General features: G+C 38.8%; 1 protein-coding gene across 2 annotated transcripts in view; it reads left to right on the plus strand.

Moving 5' to 3' along the window:
• Window positions 1-19736: 19736 nt before the first annotated feature.
• Window positions 19737-23411, plus strand: part of LOC143386356 (nucleotide sugar transporter SLC35D2-like) — a 43010-nt gene continuing 39335 nt past the window's right edge. For both annotated transcript variants that reach the window (XM_076841513.1, XM_076841514.1), the window contains exons 1-5: window positions 19737-19939; window positions 20704-20737; window positions 20836-20922; window positions 21625-21692; window positions 23169-23240. In XM_076841513.1, the coding sequence (XP_076697628.1) occupies window positions 19737-19939; window positions 20704-20737; window positions 20836-20922; window positions 21625-21692; window positions 23169-23240 (464 nt within the window). The remainder of the gene's footprint in view (window positions 19940-20703; window positions 20738-20835; window positions 20923-21624; window positions 21693-23168; window positions 23241-23411) is intronic.

Genomic DNA, 23411 nt, shown 5'->3' on the forward strand with positions numbered 1-23411 from the left:
AAGGTGGCAACCTAACTTCGGCACCTTTCTCTTCTACCTTCAGCTTGAATCTAACTTCTCTTCCATAGCTGCTGGGGCTATCAAGCAATGGGGTCAAGATCAGACTTGGATTCTCTTCTTCAATGACATCTGAACAGATCCTCAAAGGCCAGTCTGAGTCACAGGCAGTGATGCAGATGGTATTGTACATTGCTTGGCTGGCCAGTTTGGATCTGTGGATCACCCCACTGGAATGTTGCCTTGGATTCTGTGTAAGTGTTCTGGAGGCCAAAAAGAAACCACTAAACCCATGAAAAGCTGTCAGGGATCCATGAGTTTTCTCCCAGATGCCTCACTAGGGGACTGTGGTCTGCTTATTTCTGTTAAATAAGCAGAGGCCATTAGCCTGAGGTTGTTTCCATGCTTTGAGTAATGGCAGCCTAACTAATGGCAGTAACTAATGGCAGCCTAACTCAGTATATAAATAAACTGGAACCCAATTTAGGAATATGACAAATAGCTGAGTTTCAGCCAATCACAGGAGAGGGTTTCAGCAACACAGGCAGCCAATGCATCACCCCATACCCAATAAGGCAAATGCCTCATCACACCAAGCCCAAATAGATGGCTAGATGTAACTACTCATGTGATTTCTCTACTTTGCTTCTATATTCAACCTATAAAAGCTCACTGCTCACACTGCTGGGCAGAGTTCTCTGAACGTCTGATTCTAAAGTGCTGCCTGATTCATCAATCATTCTTTCTCAAACTGTGCTAAATCTATATTGTCTAAAGTTTTTCCTTTAACATTTCTATAGCCCCAGCCCACAGTAGGCAAGACGACTATCTTCTACCATGCACAGGTCTATGGTCACTAAGGTACTGCAACAGTCTCATAAAAGTGGGAGCATAACTTTCCTAATATTTAAGGAAATGATAGGAACTCATCTGATTTACCATAAGATTAATAATTATGCATAGTAAGTAAGGAAAAATGAATAAAGATCACTTATTCCCTACCTCTCTAGTTTTCCTGTGTAGAGCCTTCCTTATAATAGCCCCAATGATTTCCTACCTCACCCATTACTTCTCCTCATTGAGGAGTGTAAAACCTGATTAGAGGTGGTAGCAGTCTGCCCGAGTTTCTTGATTGGATAAGACTCATCCATTAAAAGAATATAAGAGTTGGGAATTGATTCTTTTCTCTTTTTGCTCTAATTCAAAAGTAGTAGCAATCCTTGGTAAACGTGTGCATTCTGGAGACTCACATGTACGTCGGATGAGCCATCTCGCGATTGGTGATTGAGAAGCAGAACAGTCCTACTTGAGTCCATTTTTCTCTCAAACCTAAGCCATGCTGTCAAACAGCTTAAACTCTGTTATGATTGCCATCAACCTACCTGCTACATCTATCTCTCAGTTGCCTTCAAATTTGAGCAGGGAAGACAGGCATTATTTTCTTAAGTCTCCTCAGACTCTCTGTTAGGGTTCTTCAGAAGAACAGAACTGATAGAATATATGTAGTTATAAGGGTGGATTTGTTGGATTCACTTACATGATCAGAGGCTGAGTAGTCCCCCAATAGCCCTCTTCAGGCTGGAGAGCCAGGGAAACCCACTAGCAGCTTAGTCCAAGAAGCTGGGAGCCTCAGCACAAATGGGCCAATAAGGCATCCCCAGTCAGAATGATGGTCTGGAAAGCCCTTTGAAGAGATATTGGAGCAAATCTGCCACTGAGCAAATCTGTATTCAAAGGCTAAAGAATCTAACTTTGATGTCCATGGATGATAGCAGCAGGAAAAAAAATGCACCCACTCAAGAAAGTTCAAACTCGGTTGCATAATTGAGCTTTCTTCTTCCACATTTTCATTCTGTCTGGACCTCCAACCTACTGGACAATGCCACCTGCATATAGGGCCAGTTTTCCCCACTCAGTTTGCTGACCCACATGCCAGTCTTCTCTTCAAATACCCTCACAGATACACACTGACAAATGCTTTACTACTTTTCTAGGTATTCCTCAAATTTAGTCAAGCTGACAACCAAAATTAGTCATAACAAATCCCAATATATTTCGTTCAATTTACTTTCTCTGATTCTACACATAGCATTTAAGATTTAAAAAATAAATCAATGCTGCCAGGACTGGGAAAGACTCATAGGGCAGATTTATATTTTAGAACCTTTGGATTCTTTGCACCTGGCACAGGTACAGGCCCAGAATGAATGTGGATAGGGTGGCAGGGGAAACTGCTACAGCAACTCAAACTGTTTGCAAGTCATCAATCTTGCCTTGCGTTCTGAGCCACACTCTCATGGAACTCAGATTCTAGTGCCCTGGCCCATCTTCACCCATTTCCATGCCTGCTCCAGCTTGGTTCAGTATAAATCCCTACTTGTTCCTGCATGAATAATGGACATTTAGTATGTGTTATCTACTCACAAAGAACGCTTTCTATGAGAACATCACATAGTTCAATGTGATATGACATTTTACCGTCTTTGTCAAATTATATGCACAGCTGAAAATTTTTCTTCCAGTTAAAATAAGTAATTGGTCCTTGGCATAAGAAAATCAAATCTGAGCAGGAAGACGCGCCAGCTGCCCTGCCACACCAGAGCAGGAAGATGCCAGCCACCCAGCCACACCGGAGCAGGAAGATGCCAGCCGCCCAGCCACACGGGAGGAGGAAGACGCCAGGCACAGAGGTCCGGCCCCGCCCCTAGTGCTAGTCTGGAGGAAGCGCATCAACCCTTAAAATCCATCAAAGGGGGTGTGGCTACCAGCACTGTTCCGCGGCTGATCCAGGTACCTGGTTTCCAACTCCCCCACCCTTAGCCACGATAACTCAAAATATTTCCCACAAGCTTTTGGGGGTTGTAGCTATCAAGGCAAAACAACAACTGTACAGGCACCTGGTTTCTACCTCAGAGACTAGAGTAGGGAAGATACAGGTGGAAGCTCATTTACTTTCTCACTGGCTATACCCACCACCCTGAATACAGAGGCTCAAGCTAGGAATAGACAACGCCACCTATTGGAAGCAAGGAAAACAGTGTTCTGAGAGTCTTTTATTTTCCTCTCTCTTTCTCTTTTCTTCTCTGTCTTCCACAACTTCAGCATATGTAAAACCAAGAACTGTGCATGAACAACTGAATTACCAAAGTAATATAATATAGAGGAATAGCATATACCCCACCTCCCCCCCATTTTTTTTTCTTTATTTCTATCTTACTTCCCTTTCCCTTCTATTATTTCTCTTTTCTTCCTTGTTATTTTTTTTCTTTTTTTTTTAATTCGTATTCTCTCTATCCCACTTTCAATCTCCTAACTTTTGCCATCTATACATAGGGTAACTATCTAAATAGGAGGTTGAGTCTACACATTCTTCCATAAATTACCAGTCTAATGGTTAGAGTTCTCCAAAGGTGCTAAGTTAGTTTAACCTCATACCCTCACTCCTTTCCCTCTAAGTATAACATCCTTCGTCTGAAATTAAGTTTTCTATATGCCACCAGATATGGTACGCCTTTTATGAAACTAACAAATATATTCTTAAGTAATAATTAAAACCAATATCTATAGTCTTAGAATCTAACTATAAATGTATTAATAATGAAAACTTGTGCTTAGATAATGTACTGTTGATATTGGGATCTGTTAACATTGTATTTCTCTGCAAAAGAGGGATTTTGGAGCTATACAAGAACAATACAAATATATAAGGGGAAAAACATTTGCACAACAGTTTCACAAAGCTAGAAAGAATCATGAGCAGTATGAAAAGACAAGGAAAGAAAGGACCACAAACAATACAGGTCAATTTAACATTAGATGAGGTAATATCTGCAGCTGATGGAATGTCAGACAAAGAGTTCAGGATATACATGCTTCAGATGATCTGGAGTTTCAAGGAAGACATTATTCATTAAATTCAGACAATGAAAAATCACTTTGACAATGAATTACATAAACAAATCCAAGAAGCAAAAGATCAACTCTATAGGGAGATAGAGGATATAAAAAACAAACAAACAGAAATCCTGGAAATGCAGGAAACAATAAACCAAATTAAAAACTCAAATGAGAGTATTACCAGCAGAGTAGAACACTTGGAAGATAGAACTTCAGACAATGAAGACAAAGTTTTTCAACTTGAAAAGAACATAGACAGCTCAGCGAGAATGTTAAGAAATCATGAGCAGAACATCCAAGAATTATGGGATAACATCAAGAAACCAAACCTAAGAGTTATTGGGATACAAGAGGGTACAGAGGTCCAAACCAAGGGAATGAGCAATCTATTCAATGAACTAATACTAGAAAACCTCCCAGACTTAAAGAATGAAAAAGCAATCCAAATACTAGAAGCCTACAGGACACCGAATGTACAAAATCATAAGAGATCCATACCAAGACACATAATAATGAAGATGCCCAACATACAGAATAAGGAGAGAATATTAAAAGCCACAAGAGAGAGGAAGCAGATTACATTTAGGGGTAAACCAATCAGGATAACTGCTGATCTTTCAACACAGACTCTAAAAGCTAGAAGATCCTGGAACAACATATTTCAAATGCTGAAAGAAAAAAGGGTTCCAACCAAGAATCATGTATCCAGTGAAATTAAGCTTCAGGATTAAAGATGAAATAAATATCTTCCACGATAAACAAAAATTAAAAGGATTTGCAGCTAGAAAACCAACTCTTCAAAACATCCTTGGCAAAACATTACAGGAAGAGGAAATGAAAAATAACAATGAAAACCAACAGCGGGAGGTAGTACAGTAAAGGAAAATCTAAGCATAGAGGAAAAACAAATCATGTTAAGTATCGTACATAACCAAATATGGCTGGAAATACAAACCATATCTCAATAGTAACCCTAAATGTTAATGGCTTAAATGCACCAATCAAAAGACATAGGCTAGTAGAATGGATTAAAAAAAAAAAGATCCAACAATATGCTGCCTATAGGAGACTCATCTGATAGGAAAAGACATACACAGACTGAAGGTGAAAGGTTGGGGAAAATCATATCACTCATACAGACCCCAGAAGCAAGCAGGGGTGTCCATACTTGTATCAGATAAAATAGACTTCAAGCCAAAGTTAATCAAAAGGGATAAACAAGGACATTACATACTGCTCAAGGGAACCATACACCAACAAGACTTGACGAACATTAATGTATATGCCCCAAACAATGGTGCAGCTACGTTCATCAAACAAACTCTTCTCAAGTTCAAGAGTCTAATAGACCACAACACAATAATCATGGGAGATTTTAACACACCTCTTTCACCAATGGACAGATCTTCCAAACAAAAGTTGAATAAAGAAACCATAGAGCTCAATAATACAATTAATAACTTAGACTTAATTGATATATACAGAATATACCACCCAACATCAAGCGGATACACATTCTTCTCAGCAGCACATGGATCCTTCTCAAAAATAGACCATATATTATGTCACAGGGCAAATCTTAGCAATTACAAAGGAGTTGAGATACTACCATGCATTTTATCTGATCATAATGGAATGAAATTGGAAATCAATAATAAAATGAGAAAGGAAAAACCCTACATCACATGGACATTAAACAATATGCTACTGAATGAACAAAGGGTTACAGAAGACATCAAAGAGGAAATTAAAAAATTCTTAGAGGTAAACAAAAACTCAGACACAACATATCGAAATCTTTGGGACACCATGAAAGCAGTACTAAGAGGAAAATTCATTTCCTGGAGTTCATTCCTTAAAAGAAGTAAAAGCCAACAAATAAATGACCTCATACTACACCTCAAAGCCTTAGAAAAAGAAGAACAAATCAGCAGCAAATACAGTAGAAGGCAAGAAATAATTAAAATTAGAGCTGAAATCAATGAAATTGAAACAAAAGAAACAATCGAAAAAATTGACAAAACTAAAAGTTGGTTCTTTGAAACAATAAATAAGATTGATAGACCACTAGCCACACTAACAAAGAGAAGAAGAGAGAGAACCCAAATTACTAGCTTATGGGATGAAAAAGGCAACATCACAACAGACAATTCAGAAATACAGAAGATAATTAGAAATTATTTTGAAACCTTATACTCTAATAAAATAGAAGATAGTGAAGGCATCAATAAATTCCTTGAGACATATGAACTACCCGGATTGAGTCAGGAAGATATAAACAACCTAAACAGACCAATATCAAGTGAGGAAATAGAAGAAGCCGTCAAAAGACTACCAACCAAGAAAAGCCCAGGACCGGATGTATATACAGCGGAGTTTTACAAGAACTTTATAGAAGAACTAATACCAACACTCCACAATCTATTTAAGGAGATAGAAAAAAAGGGAGAACTTCCAAATTCACTTATATTAGCACCAAAAAAGGCGGGCTAGTGTGTTTTGCTCCATGGTAGTATTCATCCTTAGGTTGCATGAGGCCCTGGGTTAAATTTCCATCATGACTCTCCCCACCAAGAAAGAATGAAAAAGATAGGAATAAACTTAGGCAAGAAGGCAAAAGACTTAGCACTGAAAACTACAAATGTCACTGAGAAAACTGGAAGAAGACATAAATAAATGGAGAGACATCTAACATTCATGGATTGGAAGACTTAATGTTGTTACGATGTCCATACTACCTAAAACAATCCACAGATTCAGTGCCATTGTTATGAAAATCTCACTGACATTTTTATTTTTTATTTTTTTTAGAAATGGAAAGGACAATCATAAAATTCATATGGAGCTACAAAGGATCCTGAAAAACCCAAAAGAGTCATGAGAGAGAAGAGCAAAGCTGGAGAGGCCCCATGCATCTTGATTTCAAAGCACATTACAAACTTATGATAATCAAAACAGTGTGATACTGGCATAAAGACAGAGACCAAGAGAACACAATAGAGACAACAGAAATAAATCCATGTGTATGATCAAATGGTCTTTGATAAGGGTCCAAAACTACACAATGTATAATGGATAGTTTCTTCAACAGATGATGCTAGGAAAACTGGATATATATGTGGAAAAAAATGAAACTAAACCCTTATCTTAGACCATGCACAAAAATCAACTCAAAATGGATTAGTTAAGTCCCCAAACCATAAAAATCCTAAAAAGAAAACATAAAGAAAAATCCCCACGAGTGCTCTTTTTTTTGTTGTTGTTTTTAAATATTTATTTTTATTTATTTATTTTTATGTGGTGCTGAGGATTGAACCCAGGTCTCATGCATGAGAGGCAAGTGCTCTACCACTGAGCCACAACCCAGCCTCTCCCACGAGTGCTCTTGATAAAAATTTCTTGGTTCTGATGCCAAAAACAGGTTTAAAAACAAAAATAGATTTTAAAAAAAAAAGGCTTTTACGTAGCAAAGAAGACAAGTAGCTCAGTGAAAGGCAAACTATGGAAAGGGAGAAAATTTTTACAAGCTAAATAAAATTGATAAGGGGTTAATATCCAAAAGGTATTTGGAACTCTCATAATTTAATAGCAAAATAATAACAATAACACCAGCAACCCGATTTAAAATATGGGCAAAAGGATTGAATAGACATTTCTCCAAAGAAGACATACAAATGGTCCACAGGTATATGCAAACATACTCAACATCACCAATCATCAGGGAAATGTAAGCTGAAACCACAATAAAAAAATGTAATCTCACATTTGTTAGGATAACTACTATCAATGAAGCAGAAAATAGCAATTGTTGACAAGAATATGAAAAATTGGGGACTGGGGTTGTGGCTCAGTGGTAGTACACTTGCCTAGCACATGTGAGGCCCTGGTTTTGATCCTCAGCACCACATACATAAATAAATAAATAAAATCAAGGTATTGTGTTCATCGACAACTAAAATATACATTTTTTAAAAGAATATAGAAAATTGGAACCGTTGTGCTCTATCATTGGTGAGGATTAAAATGGTGCAGCTACTGTAGAAAAGTATTGCATTTCCTCAAAGAACTAAAATTAGAACCAACATATCATCCAGAAATCCGAAAAGAATTGAACATAGGCTCTTTTTTATAGTAAAATAGAAGTACATATTTATTTCATTTATTATGAAGTATAATTTTCTAATTTTAGAAGCAATGAAAGAAATCTCAATACAATCTCAAAATAGCTAGAAGAAAGGATTTTTTTATTAGTTGTGCATGACAATACAATGATCTTGACATATCATACATTTGAATCAAATGGGGTATAATTTCTCATTTTTCTGAGTGTACAGGTTGCAAAATCATATTGGTTACACAGACATGTATATACATAGAGCAATACTAGTATCTATTTTATTCTGCTGCCCTTCCTATCCCCCATTCCCCTCCCCTCCCCTCCCATCACTTCTCTCTACCCAACCTAATGTGACACATTTCTTTTTTTTCCCCTCACATAGGCTCTTAATGAGATATATGCACTCCAATGTTCCCTGGCATCATTATTTACAACAGTCAAGAGGAGTAATCAGTTACTGACTATATATCAGTGAATGGCAAAAAAATGTGGTATGTGGTTACTATAAATGGAATGGAATATTATCTGGCCTTAAAAAAGAAGGAAATCTTGTCCTAAGCTACAACATAGATGAATCCTGAGAACATTATAGTAAATGGAATAAGTCAGTCACAGAAGGACAAATATTGTATGATTCTACTTACATGAGATATCTAAAGTAATCAAACTCAGAAGAGCATAAAGTAGAATGGTGGTTGACAATTGGACTTTAAGTGCAGCATAAATACTGTGAATAGCATAAATACATTCTAATAGCAACCATCTGGGATAACAGTTACCTGTGCATTGTGGTCTGAATGTGAATGGGGGGAAAGCAAAAGGGAGAAAAAGAACATGTTAGTGACTCAAGTTGTTATGCCTCGTAAGGGCATGTAGAAATAGTGTCTAGGATTAGTGACAATACTTACTGAGTATTATTTATCTTATTGAGGCCCAGAAATGGTTAGCCAGAGGTGGGAGATAGAGTTTGTAGGAATGGGAGATTAATCTATAAGTCAAGTATTAAGCAGGGGCAAACCTACAGAAATGAGAGGATGTGTTTGAGGAACTAAAGAATGTCAAGGATAAGCAGAGAAGCAGGAGCCAAAATGAGAGTGTAGTGAAATAAATCAGGAGATAGATTTTATCCTAATCAGATCTGCATTTTTGCAGAATCACTCACTGTCAGTGTGGCTGCTATATAAAGGAAAATTTGGAGGAAAAACAGTCATCTAGACTGGAGGCTAGTTGGAATGCCATTGTGGTAGTCTCGATGAAGGGTGATGGTGATGTCACTGCATTCAGACTTGAGAGATATCTAGGAGCTTATATAGATAGGTGAGAAGAGAGAGGCCCTGAAAATGACTACTAGGTTTCTAAGGTAAGCAGATTGGCAGATGGAGGCAATTATTATTAAAACAGATATTAAGTTATTGTCTCTCAGTTACAAACCTCATCTTATATATCCTGTTTTGTGAAGCTGCTGTTTGCCTTTTTGAAAATCATATGCCTGCTTGGCTGGCTGGATCTATGTTACATTCTGTCATAGGTGACAGTAGAAAGAGGCTGCAAAGCTGGAGGAGAAAGAAGGAAAGGCTCTTATCTGCTTCCTGACAGCTATGATTCTTCACTTAAGCTGAGCAAAGTCCTTCCTATAGCTGTAGCTGAATGCAGTTTGCAGCCGTTTTTTTTTCTTTTGCATTTTCCAAACAGCCTCATCACACCCTTCCCCCACCTGAACAACAGGACCAGTCATATGATGCTCTCTTCAAAGGTCTGTCACCCAGACCTTAACTCAAAGACTCCAGTATCAGTTGAATTGCATGACTTCCTCTGAGGTCTGAGTTTTAGATATTGGGCTTCCTCCTTTAAGTTTCTAAGATTTAAAAATTCCAGCCTCTTCCTTTTGCTCTCTCTTCTCTTCTGGCAGTTGCTCCCTCTATGATGTGTTAGGGTTTTCTATTTTGGAGAGTTTCTTTTCAACCTTTCATTTACCTAGTTAACACCTGTTAACTAGGTAAATGAAAGTTTAACTTCTCTGTTAAACTCTCTGCAATGCAAAAACCTGTGTGGATTTTGTATCTCAACTGGACCCTGATTCATATACATATTTGTCCAGGGAAACATACCTTAGAAATCGGACTTAGAATTACTTTGTTTTTGTCCTTGAACTTGAGTGTCATGCTGAGCTCCTTGCTAAAGGGAAATGAATGCTGGTAATCCATGTTACGTAGAAGTATCATGATTAATTAAATTATCACCTGCAATTGACTGTGTTGAAGTGCCCACTGAATTAAATGCCTCAGGAACATGTGCCTACTGCATCTGGCCATTAGCAATTATAATTACTATGGGACTGTGAAGTGGGATAGAATTTTGAGTGCAATAAAATATATACAGAAAGAAAGTAACAAGTTCAGGCCCTTACACTGTCTGTAAAATCTCATCAGAGAACCAGAGAGACTTTATGGTAGCCCTAAAGAATCTCCCTCTTCTTATAGCCACAGGGTTAGAATTGTAAAGAAATGAACAATACTTTAATTGTCTAGTTTACAGAATTCACAACATCAGCTGATTGACAACTTTGCCAGATCTCTCATGTAGAAGTTAGGAAAATTGGAAGAAAAAGGATCTTAAAACTTGGAGTAGGAGCACATGTGTTTAGACTTCGAAAGAGTTGAGAATTTTGAATTCTCAAGTTACTTTGAGCTTCTGACAGTGCAGCAACTTATCTTCCTGTGTCTGAGAAAATTAACCTTCTTTTACTTCAAAACTGTATCCACTATACCCATAACTAGAATCAGATGTCAGCATATACCAGGGAATAAGTACAAAGTCTAATCCAGGGAAAGTAGCTCATGAGACAAAAAATTATATAATTTTCCTAATTTACATCAGTGTAAACTTGGGGAATATGTATAGGAATTTAAGGAAGATGAAATATGTCACTGAATTGGGTCAAATATATTGACAAGACTGTACTTATCAGAGGTTTGAAATTTAATGTGTTAGTTCTTCCAGATGGAAATATTCTAACAATTTAATTTTTGGTTGACTGAGATTTGGGCCACAGTGGCCTGTGTTTAATGAGGCTCAGATACCAGAATTTCCTATTTTAATGTAGAGGAAGAAATCTCAAGATTTAAAGAGACAGGATGTTGGAATATATCTGTCATGAGTCATCTCCATATGCATTCTTCAACCACATCCTTAAAAGAATCCAGAGGATCCTCCCATTTCTACCATATCAAGAAGCATGTTTCTGTATGGAACATGTAAATCATTTAGAAGTTCTATTGTAGCTGTCAATTGTGATGGGAAATTTCACCATTGAGATGGGCTCTCAAATTTAATAAAGAAGTCCTGGTGCAAGTAGCAGTACTTTAACCATCAAAGGTACTGTAGGGCATATTTACCATAAAAGGAAAGCAGTAACATAGTGTTTTGGCCCACAGAACTCTTGGCAGTAGTTAATCAATTATAATTTCTCTTAGAATGAAAAAGACAGGCAGCCTACTAAAATGGTGCTTAATCTACATAATAGGAAAAAAAAAACAGGCCTGATAGCAAAATACCTGACCTGAATCTCTGAAATTAAGAGTCATGGTCTTTTCCTCAATTTTCAGAACTCAGCCTACTTACAGAACAGAATCCCATGGATTTAAGGGGAGTTCAACTATCTGTGAGGATAATAGCCACAAATGTATACTGTATATCTTCCTCCAAGCCCTCCCCAAAGGAATTTGTAGTCATTTACCAGAGTAACTGTGTATAGTAGTGAGGAAAAGGAAATGGCTTATTGGGGATTTTCAAACACTGGCCAACTGATACTATTTACTGAACAACTAGAGTCCTGGGGTCTAATTGGGGGTTTACTTGAATATCTTAGTCTGTTCTGGCCGTTATAACAAAATACTATTAACTGGGTAGCTTATAAACAACAAAAACTTATTTCTTACAGCTCTGGAGTAATGAGTTCAAAATCAACAAACAGGAGATGTGGTGTCTGGTTAATAATTGGTGCCTTCTGGCTGTATCATCAGATGATAGAAGGGGTGAGGATGTCTCTCTGACCTCTTTTATAATGGCACTAATCTCATTCATGGGGGTCTTGCTCCCATGATCTAATCACTTGCAAAGGATGCTCTTAGAAGTACCTCCTAATATTATCACTTTGGAGACTGGATTTCAACATAGGAATTTTGGAGTGGGAGACATAAACATTCAGACTATAGAAATGGGTTAGATGGGTTAGGTGATAATTAGAATCTTAGACTAATTTGAAATGATGTGTTCAGCGGGTCCATGTGATTATTTCTCCATGCCCCCTTCCTGCACTTTTTTCTTCTTCTTCTTCTTTTTTTTTTTTTTTGACAGGATCTGGCCACATTTCCCAGGCTGGGCTTGAGTTTGTGATCCTTCGGCCTCAGCCCCCCAAGTAGCTGGGATTACAAGTGTGTGCCACCACACCCAGCTCCCATTTTTAAATGTATAATTAGAAGAGAGATATGTTGATAAATTTGATGTAATAGGTACACTTGACAAGTGACAAAATCCTGACATCGACTCTTTCACTCATGAAATAAAGATCATGATCATAGAAAGAGGAAGCCTCTGAAACTTCTTCCTTACCAGGAAAGTAAACAGAAAGAATTATCATGTGTATAGAGCAACTGTGGATTAATGCCATCATGAAAGCATTGAAAGATGCATGAGTGGTAATGGCTTTCACATTCCCATTTAAGTAACCTTGTCTGTCCAATGCTGAAGGCAAACCTGAGCAAATAGTTGAGCACGATTCTAAACTTAACCAGAAGGTAACTCCAATTGTAGTTGAGGTTTCAAATGTACTATAGGTTGAGGATCCCTAATCTGGAAAAAATCTGAAATATGAAACACTGCTGGTCCCACACATTTTTGATAAGTGACTATCAACTTGTATTTTTACTGGGGCAAATCAAAATTACATTTCCTGATACTTAGTCATAGAAATACTCAGACACTTTAACATGGAAAATGCTTTCTCTATATATTGATTTGTATGACCAACTAAAAGCAGTTTACCTCTTATATATGAGGGCCAGCAGGATATTATCATAGTCTTATTTAAGATTATACCAAGTCTCCTCTCTCTACCATAATACAGGTCATAGAGATCTTGATCATATTAATATTCCCATATAAATGGGAATCAACTGATTTAACACTTGGATTAAATTTTGTTTAGATCTGATAAAAGGGAAGTATTTTGGTTGGCTAAGCCAGCCAGGATTTCAGCTGATATTATCTGAGCATAATACAGATCAATAGAGGAGAAGCAGGGTGCTGGGTTTAAAGGGATAATTATGAGTTTAGTTTTAGACATGTTGAAGATATTCAGGAGACAGGTGGATTTATTAATTTGGAGTTCAAAAGAACACAAATGACGTGGATCTGGGAAGCACTGGCAAAACAAAAAATCATAATTGAAACCATGGAATGAAATACAATAGAATGAAAATACTCGAGTTTGAGGAATGTGAAACTTAAAAGATCTGGTCAAAAAGGAGGGGACACTAAAGCAGAATGAAAAGGAGCAGCCCAAGAACCAGGAGGTCTTCCTGGCAGCAGAGTGGCCCAGAAGTTAAGGGAAGGGTTTGTAGTGTCATAGAGGAGTCAAGCAAGAGACCAAGAGGGACCACTGGGTTTTTAGCTCCACAATAGTCCTGGTTGACTTAGAGGTGAGCAGCTTCAGTGCAGTGGGAAGGGCAAAACTAGTTTGGTGGGGATTGAAGACTTATTGGGGAGTAGTTATAGGAAACTGAAGCCCAGTGATGTTTAATAGCTTGCCCTGGCACATAGGTAGACAGTGAGGTCAGTTTACCAAGACTGGAGATAGAAAAAGCAGCTGACTGGGAAGAGATTTGTTTAAAGGTCAGATATAAACATACTGAGTTTGACGTATCTTCATATTGCCAATGCCTAACTTAGTATCTGGTATATTTGTGAATGAGTCATTACAGACCATGTCTTCCATAGACTGCTATTCTTTTATCCTAGTTATTTTTCTTCATAGTGTTGAAAACCACTAACCACAATCAAAGGAAGTATCGACATTGCCAAAACATTAAAAAGCAGCTCTTTCCACCTGCCCCAAATGATGCAGGATTGTTTAGGAAAAGAGTACAGATCATGTGCTGAATAGACCTCAGGCCAAATCTGTACCCAGTCACTTAGAGCTGAGAGATCTAGTATATGCTTTTCAGTCCTTATTTTCATGTTTATACATTTTTTATCATGCCTACTTCCTAGAGGGGTAAATATAAGGATGGCCTTAGGCCTGAGCCTAAGCAACTTCATTTTAAAACTTCAGTTTGAAACCTGCAGTCTCACCAGGCACACCTATGGAGCCTTCCAATATGGCCCTCAGGCACAAATAATTCACTTCTTCCCCTCCCCCCCATAAACTCAGAGTGAAGTCTCTGACTTGTTGCCCTATCCCTGATAAGAGCGAGAAGCAAGAAAAATCAGTGTGGGGACCACCAGACTAGATGCTTTAACCTCAGGATGAATGTTGTCAATGAAAAATCTGGTAGCAGCTTATAGGGATTGAAGGGATTGTCAGAAGCCCCCAAATTTAGTATAAATGATGGAGCAAATGAACAGACATTCAGCTAACACTAATGCACATAAGGCTGAGAGTCTGATGAGGGTATAGACTGATATTCCAACTCTTCTCATCTTCCTGATCTTCTGCATTGTTCTCACTGCTCTCAAACTCTACAGCAGCCTCTTGACTCTGGTGAGTAAAGGACTTCTCCCTATGCCTGCTTCCTCAGCCAGCTGTTAGCTTCACCCCAGGAGAAGCCTGCCTTGGTTCCTTATCTGATCACCACGGTCTGAGTGAGTGCATCTGCTGGACTTAGAGCCTAAGATTTGAGACTTTTGATCTGACACTTGAGCTTAGCATGCAGAGGGAATGTCTGTCATGAGCCTGTCATGACTAAGTGTTTGCAGTGCTTAAAATTAATCTAGAATTGTTTGCTGTGAACTGACTATGTCTATTGTGGTGCCTAGCATTAAGAATTGCCATTTTCTTGATTAAGAATCTATGGAGTGAGATCGTATTGAGTGATTTGAGTGAATAAAGCATTGAAAAGGGCAGAAGCATGTGGATATTTTTTATTTCTCCCCAGAACTTCATAAGTCACAACTTTGCCCATTGTGACAGTAAGGACAAGATGTGAAAATGAATTATAAGAGTCATACATCGCCAGGCCAACCATAAGTGATCAACAGGTTCATTTCTCCCAGCCCAACTAGAGAAGTATGAGGCAGTGCAGAGAAGCTTCACACTTTTCCCACGTTCTTTGGGTCTCAGAATTTTAACAGCATAATTTAAATAGAGAACCTATATGACCTTTGCTTTCTGACTATAAAGTCACCAGTAGTACAGCACAGCAGGTCATTGATCTAGGCTGGCAGCGAAATATAAAGCTGGTGAATGAAAGTGAACCTTAAATGGCCTATGAGAATGCCAGGACAAGAGCAAGTGGCCCAATCTGTTGAAGCCACAGTCAATGATGACTCATCACAAATGCCATACCAGGCACCAAGACAGGCACGAAATACAAGGACATTTCAAACTCCATGTTTATAACTAAAAGGAAGAGGGGCAGAGAAAAAGAAATAATATGAGTTATGTTTAAAAAAACAGTGTAGAGAATCAATTTTCCCTGATGAAGAAACATGATGGATTTTTATTTTTTAAAAAAATACATGATTGAATTACAAAGATTTTCTGCAAGTAATTCTATCTAGTTAGATCTAAAATTGATCAATCCATAAAGTTGGCCTTTCCAAATAGAGAAGATTTAGCTCAGTGAGAACATCTAAGGCAGTTTCTAAATAATGTGTGGATCTCCATTTATAGTTACTCAGGTTAGTAAACAGGTCTGAGTGCTTAAAATACCAAAAATTACCCAATAGTGTAAGTATCTATAATGTGCAAAAGGGACAAAATCCTGTTAGAATATGGCAACCCACCTTATCTTCCTGGGCACCTACCAAGAATGTTTGACTCTGTTAGATGACACAGTATTTTACAGAGTGCTCACTGCAACCCAATCATTATTGGCGTTGAGAAAATCAAATGTAGTTCTTGGCCTGTGGTAGGTCTTAACAAATATTTGTCAATAAATAATGTAGTCACATGAGAAAAACAATAGGTGTTACCTGGATCAGTGCTCTTAGGAGATATTTTCATTTTGTATAATCACAATTGATTTATTGCACAAATTTGTTATGTGATTTTTTATCTCCATAGGGTAGAACTTGAAGAACTATTATCTGGCCTCTTTCATATTTTTCCCCACTGTTGTTGCCATATGACTTTAAAAACAAGTTTTATTTTTATGTAGTGTTACTGGTACTATAGAATTAGTACAACTTCTTTGGAGATTGATTTCTTGATTTTATTAATTTTTTTAAAAAGGTAGACTTTGATTAAGCAATTCTACATCTAGAAACTTCTACTGCACAAAGTTGAATGGACAAGGATGGTTTATAAACTGAGAAATTGGCAATAACTTAAATATCCACAAGAAAGGTTATATAAATTATGATCATCTAGGTAATGGGATACTTTGAAGTTTTTAGAAGAGAATAATGTAGAGAGTCATGTTTGCCTGTTCCTCAAGGAATCATAAGTGACAAGAGAAAGGTATGCATGATAGCAATGATGATAATAATAACAGTAATCATTGTTATTATAATAAACACTTGTAAAGTATTTTAGTGTGTTTTAGACACTTTACATTTATTAACTCATTTAATTCTCACCATAATCCTAACAGTGGATATTATTGTTATCATCACTTTATGGAGGAGGAAACTGAAGCACAGTGATGTCTAATAACTTTCCCAAGGTCACAAAACTAGTATCAGAAGCAAAGCCTGGCTTGAGAATCAGTGTTCTGCCTTAGTTCTACATTAACAAATGTACAAGAATATGTGTGTAAACATATATACATATATGTAGACATATTTACTCTTATTATGAGCAGTTACTTATCCTTTTTACAAAATATATAGATTCAAAATATAACATTCTAGTCATTTTTCTGCTGCTGCTAGAATTCAAGGAAGAGATTTGGTCTTTTTCCTTATTCCTAGTTATAAAGCTACCATCCATTGATTCATCCAACTAAAACATCTGAACCATGGTAGGTGCCCTGGCCAGCTGCTGTTCTCAAGCAGTTCTCTGTCTAGTGGACTAGAATGACACATAAAAATGCAATCCAAAGCCTCTATGTTACATTCTGAACGTCTGTTCCAGAATTTATACAGTCAAGCCTTAACTGCCTATGTGATAGTCTTAAGAAACCTTTAGGAGGGGATTGAGTAATGAGGGCTTTGCCCTCAATGTGATGATGCATTAGAAGAGTCTTCACACAACATTTAACTTAATTTTTGACCTTGACCTCCCTGCCATCTGAGGGCATGGTGTTCTTCAGCTGCTGAGGATGCACCATCTCAGAAGAAGAGGTCAGCTCTCACCAGACACACCCAACCTGCCAATGTCTTGGACTTGCTTCTAGAATTGTGAGAAACAGTTTTGTTCTTTATAAATTACCCTGTTGCAGGCCTTTTGTTATAGCAGCATGGACAGAGTGAGGCAATATATAAATGGGGTATACAAAGATGGAACAGGAGGGGCATGAAGGAGAGATAACAATTCTGATAAAGATGTGCTGCAGTCTGGCTGGGCAAAATCATGAGCCACTCAAGCAGGAACAAACTTTATTTCAGAACTCCTGCAAACGCCACACATGCGTCCTTCTCCTGGGACACACCACACACCAACTGGAAATCCCTCCTCCGGCACTTCCCAGGAATCCCCACCAGAACTCAAAAGTAGCAGGTGGAGGCGGACAGCAGGGGTCTAATATACAATTGAATACACAGCTTAACATAACCATCATCATCTCGATGGCTTGCTGGTGTCACCTCTCAACCACTCGTTCTGGCTGTGGCCCTCAACAAAGATGAGGTGAGGGGAAGTATGAAGGAAGGCTACCCAGAGAAGGGGTAATTTTTGCCAAATACAGAAGGAGAAGTAAGAGTTTATCAGGAGACAGTTCTTCACTGGGGTGGGGGAAAGAAGAGAAAAATGGCAGTAAAGATACAAAGCAGGAACCCCCACTGCTGATTTAGCTGCGACTTAGGAGGGAAATGTGGATAGTGCCTCTGGAGATGTGGACAGGAGCCACAGCACCTAGGCCTTTGAAGGCCGTGTTAAGAACTTCATGCTGGGTGTCTGTACTTACAATTTTAAATACACTACAACATGGATGAAGCTTGAACACATTACAATAAGTCAAACAAGCTAGTGACAAAGGAACAAATGCTGCATGCCTCCACTTATTTGAGGTACACAGAGTAGTCTGATTCATGGCAGTTGAAAGTAGAACACTGGCTACCAGGGGGAGGGAAGGAGTGGAGAATGGGGATGATTATTTCTGTCTGAGATAGTGAAAAAGTTCTCTGGATTTTATGGTGATGGTTACACAACAATGCAAATGTACTTAATGCCAGTAAAATGTACACTCGAAAAGTGATTGATACATTTATGTTATGTATATTTTACCAGTTTGGAAAATAGTGAAAAAGGAAACAAAACACATACAGACCTAGCATTCATGGAAATAATTTGAAGTTCTTTCCTATTATTAAAATTAGATGTGAACAAAATGTGATTTCTTTGCTACTGTTCTATAATGATGTTACTATGTATTGAAAACAAGCTCTGTGCCAGCTTTATGTCATAGAGAAGGGAAGATGCAGGTTTAGAGAGGTTATCTAACTGACCCTAAAACACACAGCTGGGGGCAGGGGACATTTTAAGAAATTCTAGAATTGCAACTGAAGTCTTTTAGACTGCAAACACCTTACACTTTTATCAATTCCCAAGGGGCTTGATTATCTTGCTACTTTTTTTGGATATGTCAACATCTTTCTTTAAAAAAAATTCCTCCTCAAAACTTCAGAGAAAGAATTACTTCAGTGTATTCTAAGTTTAGAAAGTATGAGAAGTCTGAGGCCTTGCAAAATGAAATGTTTGTGTGTGCTTACTGTTTAGTGACATCTGATAGTTTTTAAATGGCTTGGACCCCCAGCAAGAGAGATAAAAACTACCCAAACCACCTCCACAAATCAAACCACATTCAAATTAAGTCTAGACTCAACAAACCATCACTACTCAGCCAGCCACCTGTTGTAGCGAGGGGTCGGCAATCTTTTGCGGCAGTAATCCGGAGAATACGGCGGCTAGCGCCAGGGGGCCGCCTCGCACATTCCAGATACACAGCCCGCAGAGACCCGTGGCACGTGTTCCTGCGCAGGCGCATGCCCACTGTGTAGCGTTCACCCAGGGCCGCCTGGTACTCCAGTGCCCCCGAGTGGCTTCTGCCTCTGCGTCGTCGCTGCCCCTTGTCCAGGTCCTCCGTAGCCCCTGCCCTGGCCAAGCCTGGCGTCCACTCCCCTCTAGCCCTGCATTGCACAATGTGGGAGCAAAGTCCCCGAGGGTGTGAACCCAGGTTTCCCTGCCCCTGGGCAGAGATGCGCGGCGGCTGTGCAGGCAGCGGAACCGGCGAGCGTGCTATGGGCTCGATCAGCAGGCCCCGACCCCACGAGTTCCCCACAAGCCGTGGCCGCAAACCCCCACGCCGCTGGGCTCAGCTGCCAGGCCCGCGCCGCCGCCGCAGCCATGGCGGAAGTCCATAGACGTCAGCATGCTCGGGTTAAAGGAGAAGCCCCCGCGAAATCCTCCACACACAGAGATGAGGAGGAGCTGGGGATGGCGTCGGCGGAAACGCTGACAGTGTTCCTGAAGCTGCTGGCCACCGGCTTCTACGGCGTGAGCTCCTTCCTGATCGTGGTGGTGAACAAGAGCGTGCTCACCAACTACAGGTAGGGCCGCGGCGGCGCGGGCCAAGACCGCGAGGAGGAGCAGGTGGCGGCGCCGCGCAGGCTCCCTGGACTTTGGTTGCCAAAGTTGAAGCAGAGTAAAGTTGGACGGGATCCGGGGAGGGTGGCGGCGGGGCCGCGCCTGCCCGGGTGAGGGTCCCGCTCCGCACGCAGCGCTCCAGACAACCTCGCGCTCCGGGCCGCCTTCGGCAGTGTCTGCCCTGCCCTGGGTGCAGCGCCCTCCCTGAACATCCTGCCTTTCGTTGCCTGGAGCAAAGTTGCTTGGTGACTTTAGGGCCCCTGTGCATGCCTGCGGGGAAGCGAGCGTGGGATGCGCTCCTTCCTCTGCAGCCTGTCCCCACGCCGCTGACAGCCTCTGGGGACGTGCGCATCTTCACGCCCATTTACGATTATTCTGCTGCTGTCACGGGGACTTGGAGCAGAAGCTTTTTTTTTTAAGGTGTGAAACCGTTGAAAAGATCTGTTTCTTAACTTGCTTGAAAAATCCGTTGCAGGCAGCCTGCCGAAATTGTAGAATCCGACAAGATGAGACAAGTGGCCGCCCGAGGCTATAAAATCAGTGATTTGGCCTCATAACCGGCAGGATGTTTTTTTCCCCACAAGATTTTAATTTGAATAAAGGACAGACGTTGGTGTGGATTTATCAAAAGACATTTTAAGATTGTCGGTGCAAAAGTTGAATTCACAGAGCTATGTTTGGGTTTTCTGACTTTTTTCTTTTCTTTCTTTCTTTGCCCTTTTTATAGATTTCCCTCATCGCTATGTGTTGGACTTGGCCAGGTTAGTTGGAATCTTCAGCATTACATGGTTTTATGTTGTCAGAACTTCTCTGTGTGTCTTTATATGTAGAACAGTGCATTGGTGTTCTCTGTTTACAGATGGTGGCCACAGTGGCAGTTCTCTGGGTGGGAAAGGCATTCAGAGTAGTCAAGTTTCCTGAATTTGACAGAAATGTACCTCGAAAGGTAAAAGATTTAAAAAAAAAAGTAGTACTTTGTTTTATGTGAAGGAGTCACTGTATTTTTTTATCAGAGCCTTGCATATTTAAAAATTGTACCTCTAACAAAATCCACATCTAGATAGAGCACATGTTATGAAGTTAAAGAATAAATGCATTAATGTGTGTTAGAGAGGTTCACAGTCTCTGTAAAATTAAGGAAGAAAAAAACCCCAGGAATCTTTTTTGTTTTAATTAATGCTCACTTGTTGGGAGAGCAACAGTTCTGCAGTTTCTATATCCGTCTAATCTAGCCAGTGTATCCTGCATTCATTATTCTTGGGTTTATTTTTATGTTCTTCTGTCTGCCTCTGCTTGACTCCACATCAAGATAAAATGCCTGCCTTTTTCTGCTGATATTAGAGCCATGTGCTAATACATTATCATATTTTAAAGCAAATAGTGTTTCTATCCTACATTGGTCGATCATTTTCATATTTCTTTTCTTCCCTGTCTTCCTCCCTCGCTTTCTGCTAGTTTAGTGTTGTGTCTCAGAGAATAGTTAATATTGTTTGGGTGTTTCCTTGGACTCAGAATTGTTTATGAGAACTAATCTTAAATTTCAAGTGGAAATAATTTGATCGTAAAAGCAAAACTGTTTCTGTTTGAAAGGACCTTGTTTTAGCTATCTTTATTATTGAGTTTTGTTATCCCTTTTTAAATTTTCTAGACGTTTCCACTACCTCTACTATATTTTGGGAACCAAATCACGGGACTGTTCAGCACAAAGAAACTGAAGTATGGATAATTTTATTTTACTAGTGAGGTTAATATAATGTGTTCTTAAAGTTGTACGTAAATGTCAAATATTTAATACATTGTTACTGATTCTAGAAAAAAACGGAAGGACTAGAAAGTTTTTGTTACTAAATAATGAAGATTGCACTAAAGGCTTTAGTGTAAGCCCATTTCTTTTGAAGAGAAAGAATAGTTGCTTTATCCTGTTTCATTTTGATGTTAGAGGTATTTAAAATGTTATAAAATGCTATGATAGGGGATTTTCATTATTTTCCCAGATATGCAGTAGTGAGAGATAAAAGGCTTCTGGGATTTCTATTCATTAATATAGTTAATTAGTACTATATTTTAGGCAGATTCCACACAGCAAAAAAGGATGGAAATGAGAACTTTCAGTTTTTCTTCTTACATGAAATAGTTAAAATGAGATGGAACCCTGATAACAAATATGATTAATATCTTACCCACTGCCATGTAATTATAGAGGCAGCATCTTTACTTTTAGAAAGAAGCAGTAGCTCTCTCTGACTACATTGACTGTTATCCTCTAACCTTCCAGTTCCTGGCTTCTCCCCTTTGTGGTTTGTGATGTTCCAAAGACACCCATAGGAAAATAGTTTGACAAAAACCCATGGCTCCACTACTTCTACATGAGCTGAAGCTCTGGCATTTTGGATAATCATGAATAGTGAGATGTCTTGAGAATCAGTGGCATATCATTTTTCATTTCCTTTTTTTAAAGCAAGTAACCTGACAGGATGGCCAGGGGTATCTCTGGGGAGAGTTCCAAGTGAGACAGATTTATTATCATGGGTGGGGCATTCTTTTCCATCTCATTACCCACTTGGAAAGAAATGAAGGTCTGCTGTGAAATGCTGCTTATAGTTTGCTTTTTTTTCATCCATTGCCTGCCATCCATCCATCCATCCATTCATCCCCTACCTTTGTTTGCCAGTTAAATATAAGGCACTTTATAGTGAGATAAGACATATTCAGAAATAACTATATGTTTATTAGTGCAAGCAAAATGCTCTAGGAATTTAATGGAGGACTTTCACAAAAGGACAAGCAAGGAATGCTTTATGGAGTAAGATTTTCCTAGGTGTTTTGGGGTGGTCTAGTGAAGAAAGGTGATATAGGCCCTTTTACATTAAAGACTAACATCTGTATGTCAGGATGTTTGCATACTTAGCAAAGTAAAATTTAAAAATATATGTATTATTTATGATGTATGATTTTTACCATTGTATAGTTAATGTTTCTCACTTTTAGTAGTTTTTTAAAAGCAACTTTTTTAGCTTTTTAAATCATTTATTTCTAGAGACAAGTAAGGATTTAATTTAATAAGAAGTTAATCAGCATGGAATTTCCATAGGAAAGGAAATGATTAGCATTATTTTAAATTACCAATTTGAAAAATCTTGGTTTAAAAAATAAATTGAACTTTATTTTACCTAATTATCTTTGTTTTTGCAGCTTACTAATGTTTACAGTTTTAAGAAGGTTCTCCATCCTGTTTACAATGTTTGCTGAAGGAGTTTTACTCAGGTGAGCAAAATTTCTAATACATCTTTTCTTTAAACAACTTAAAGCACCTTGAATAGGTGCCCAGCATATGTGAGATATTAAAATTATTTGTCTTGGTTCTACTTCAGCTTTTGAGAAGTTCAAATTCTTTCCTTGCCATCAAATTGATAGTTTGTGAGAGCAGTAGTTGGG

Source organism: Callospermophilus lateralis, unplaced genomic scaffold (assembly GCF_048772815.1).
Source record: "Callospermophilus lateralis isolate mCalLat2 unplaced genomic scaffold, mCalLat2.hap1 Scaffold_109, whole genome shotgun sequence".
In the NCBI taxonomy this organism is placed as follows: Eukaryota; Metazoa; Chordata; class Mammalia; order Rodentia; family Sciuridae; genus Callospermophilus; species Callospermophilus lateralis.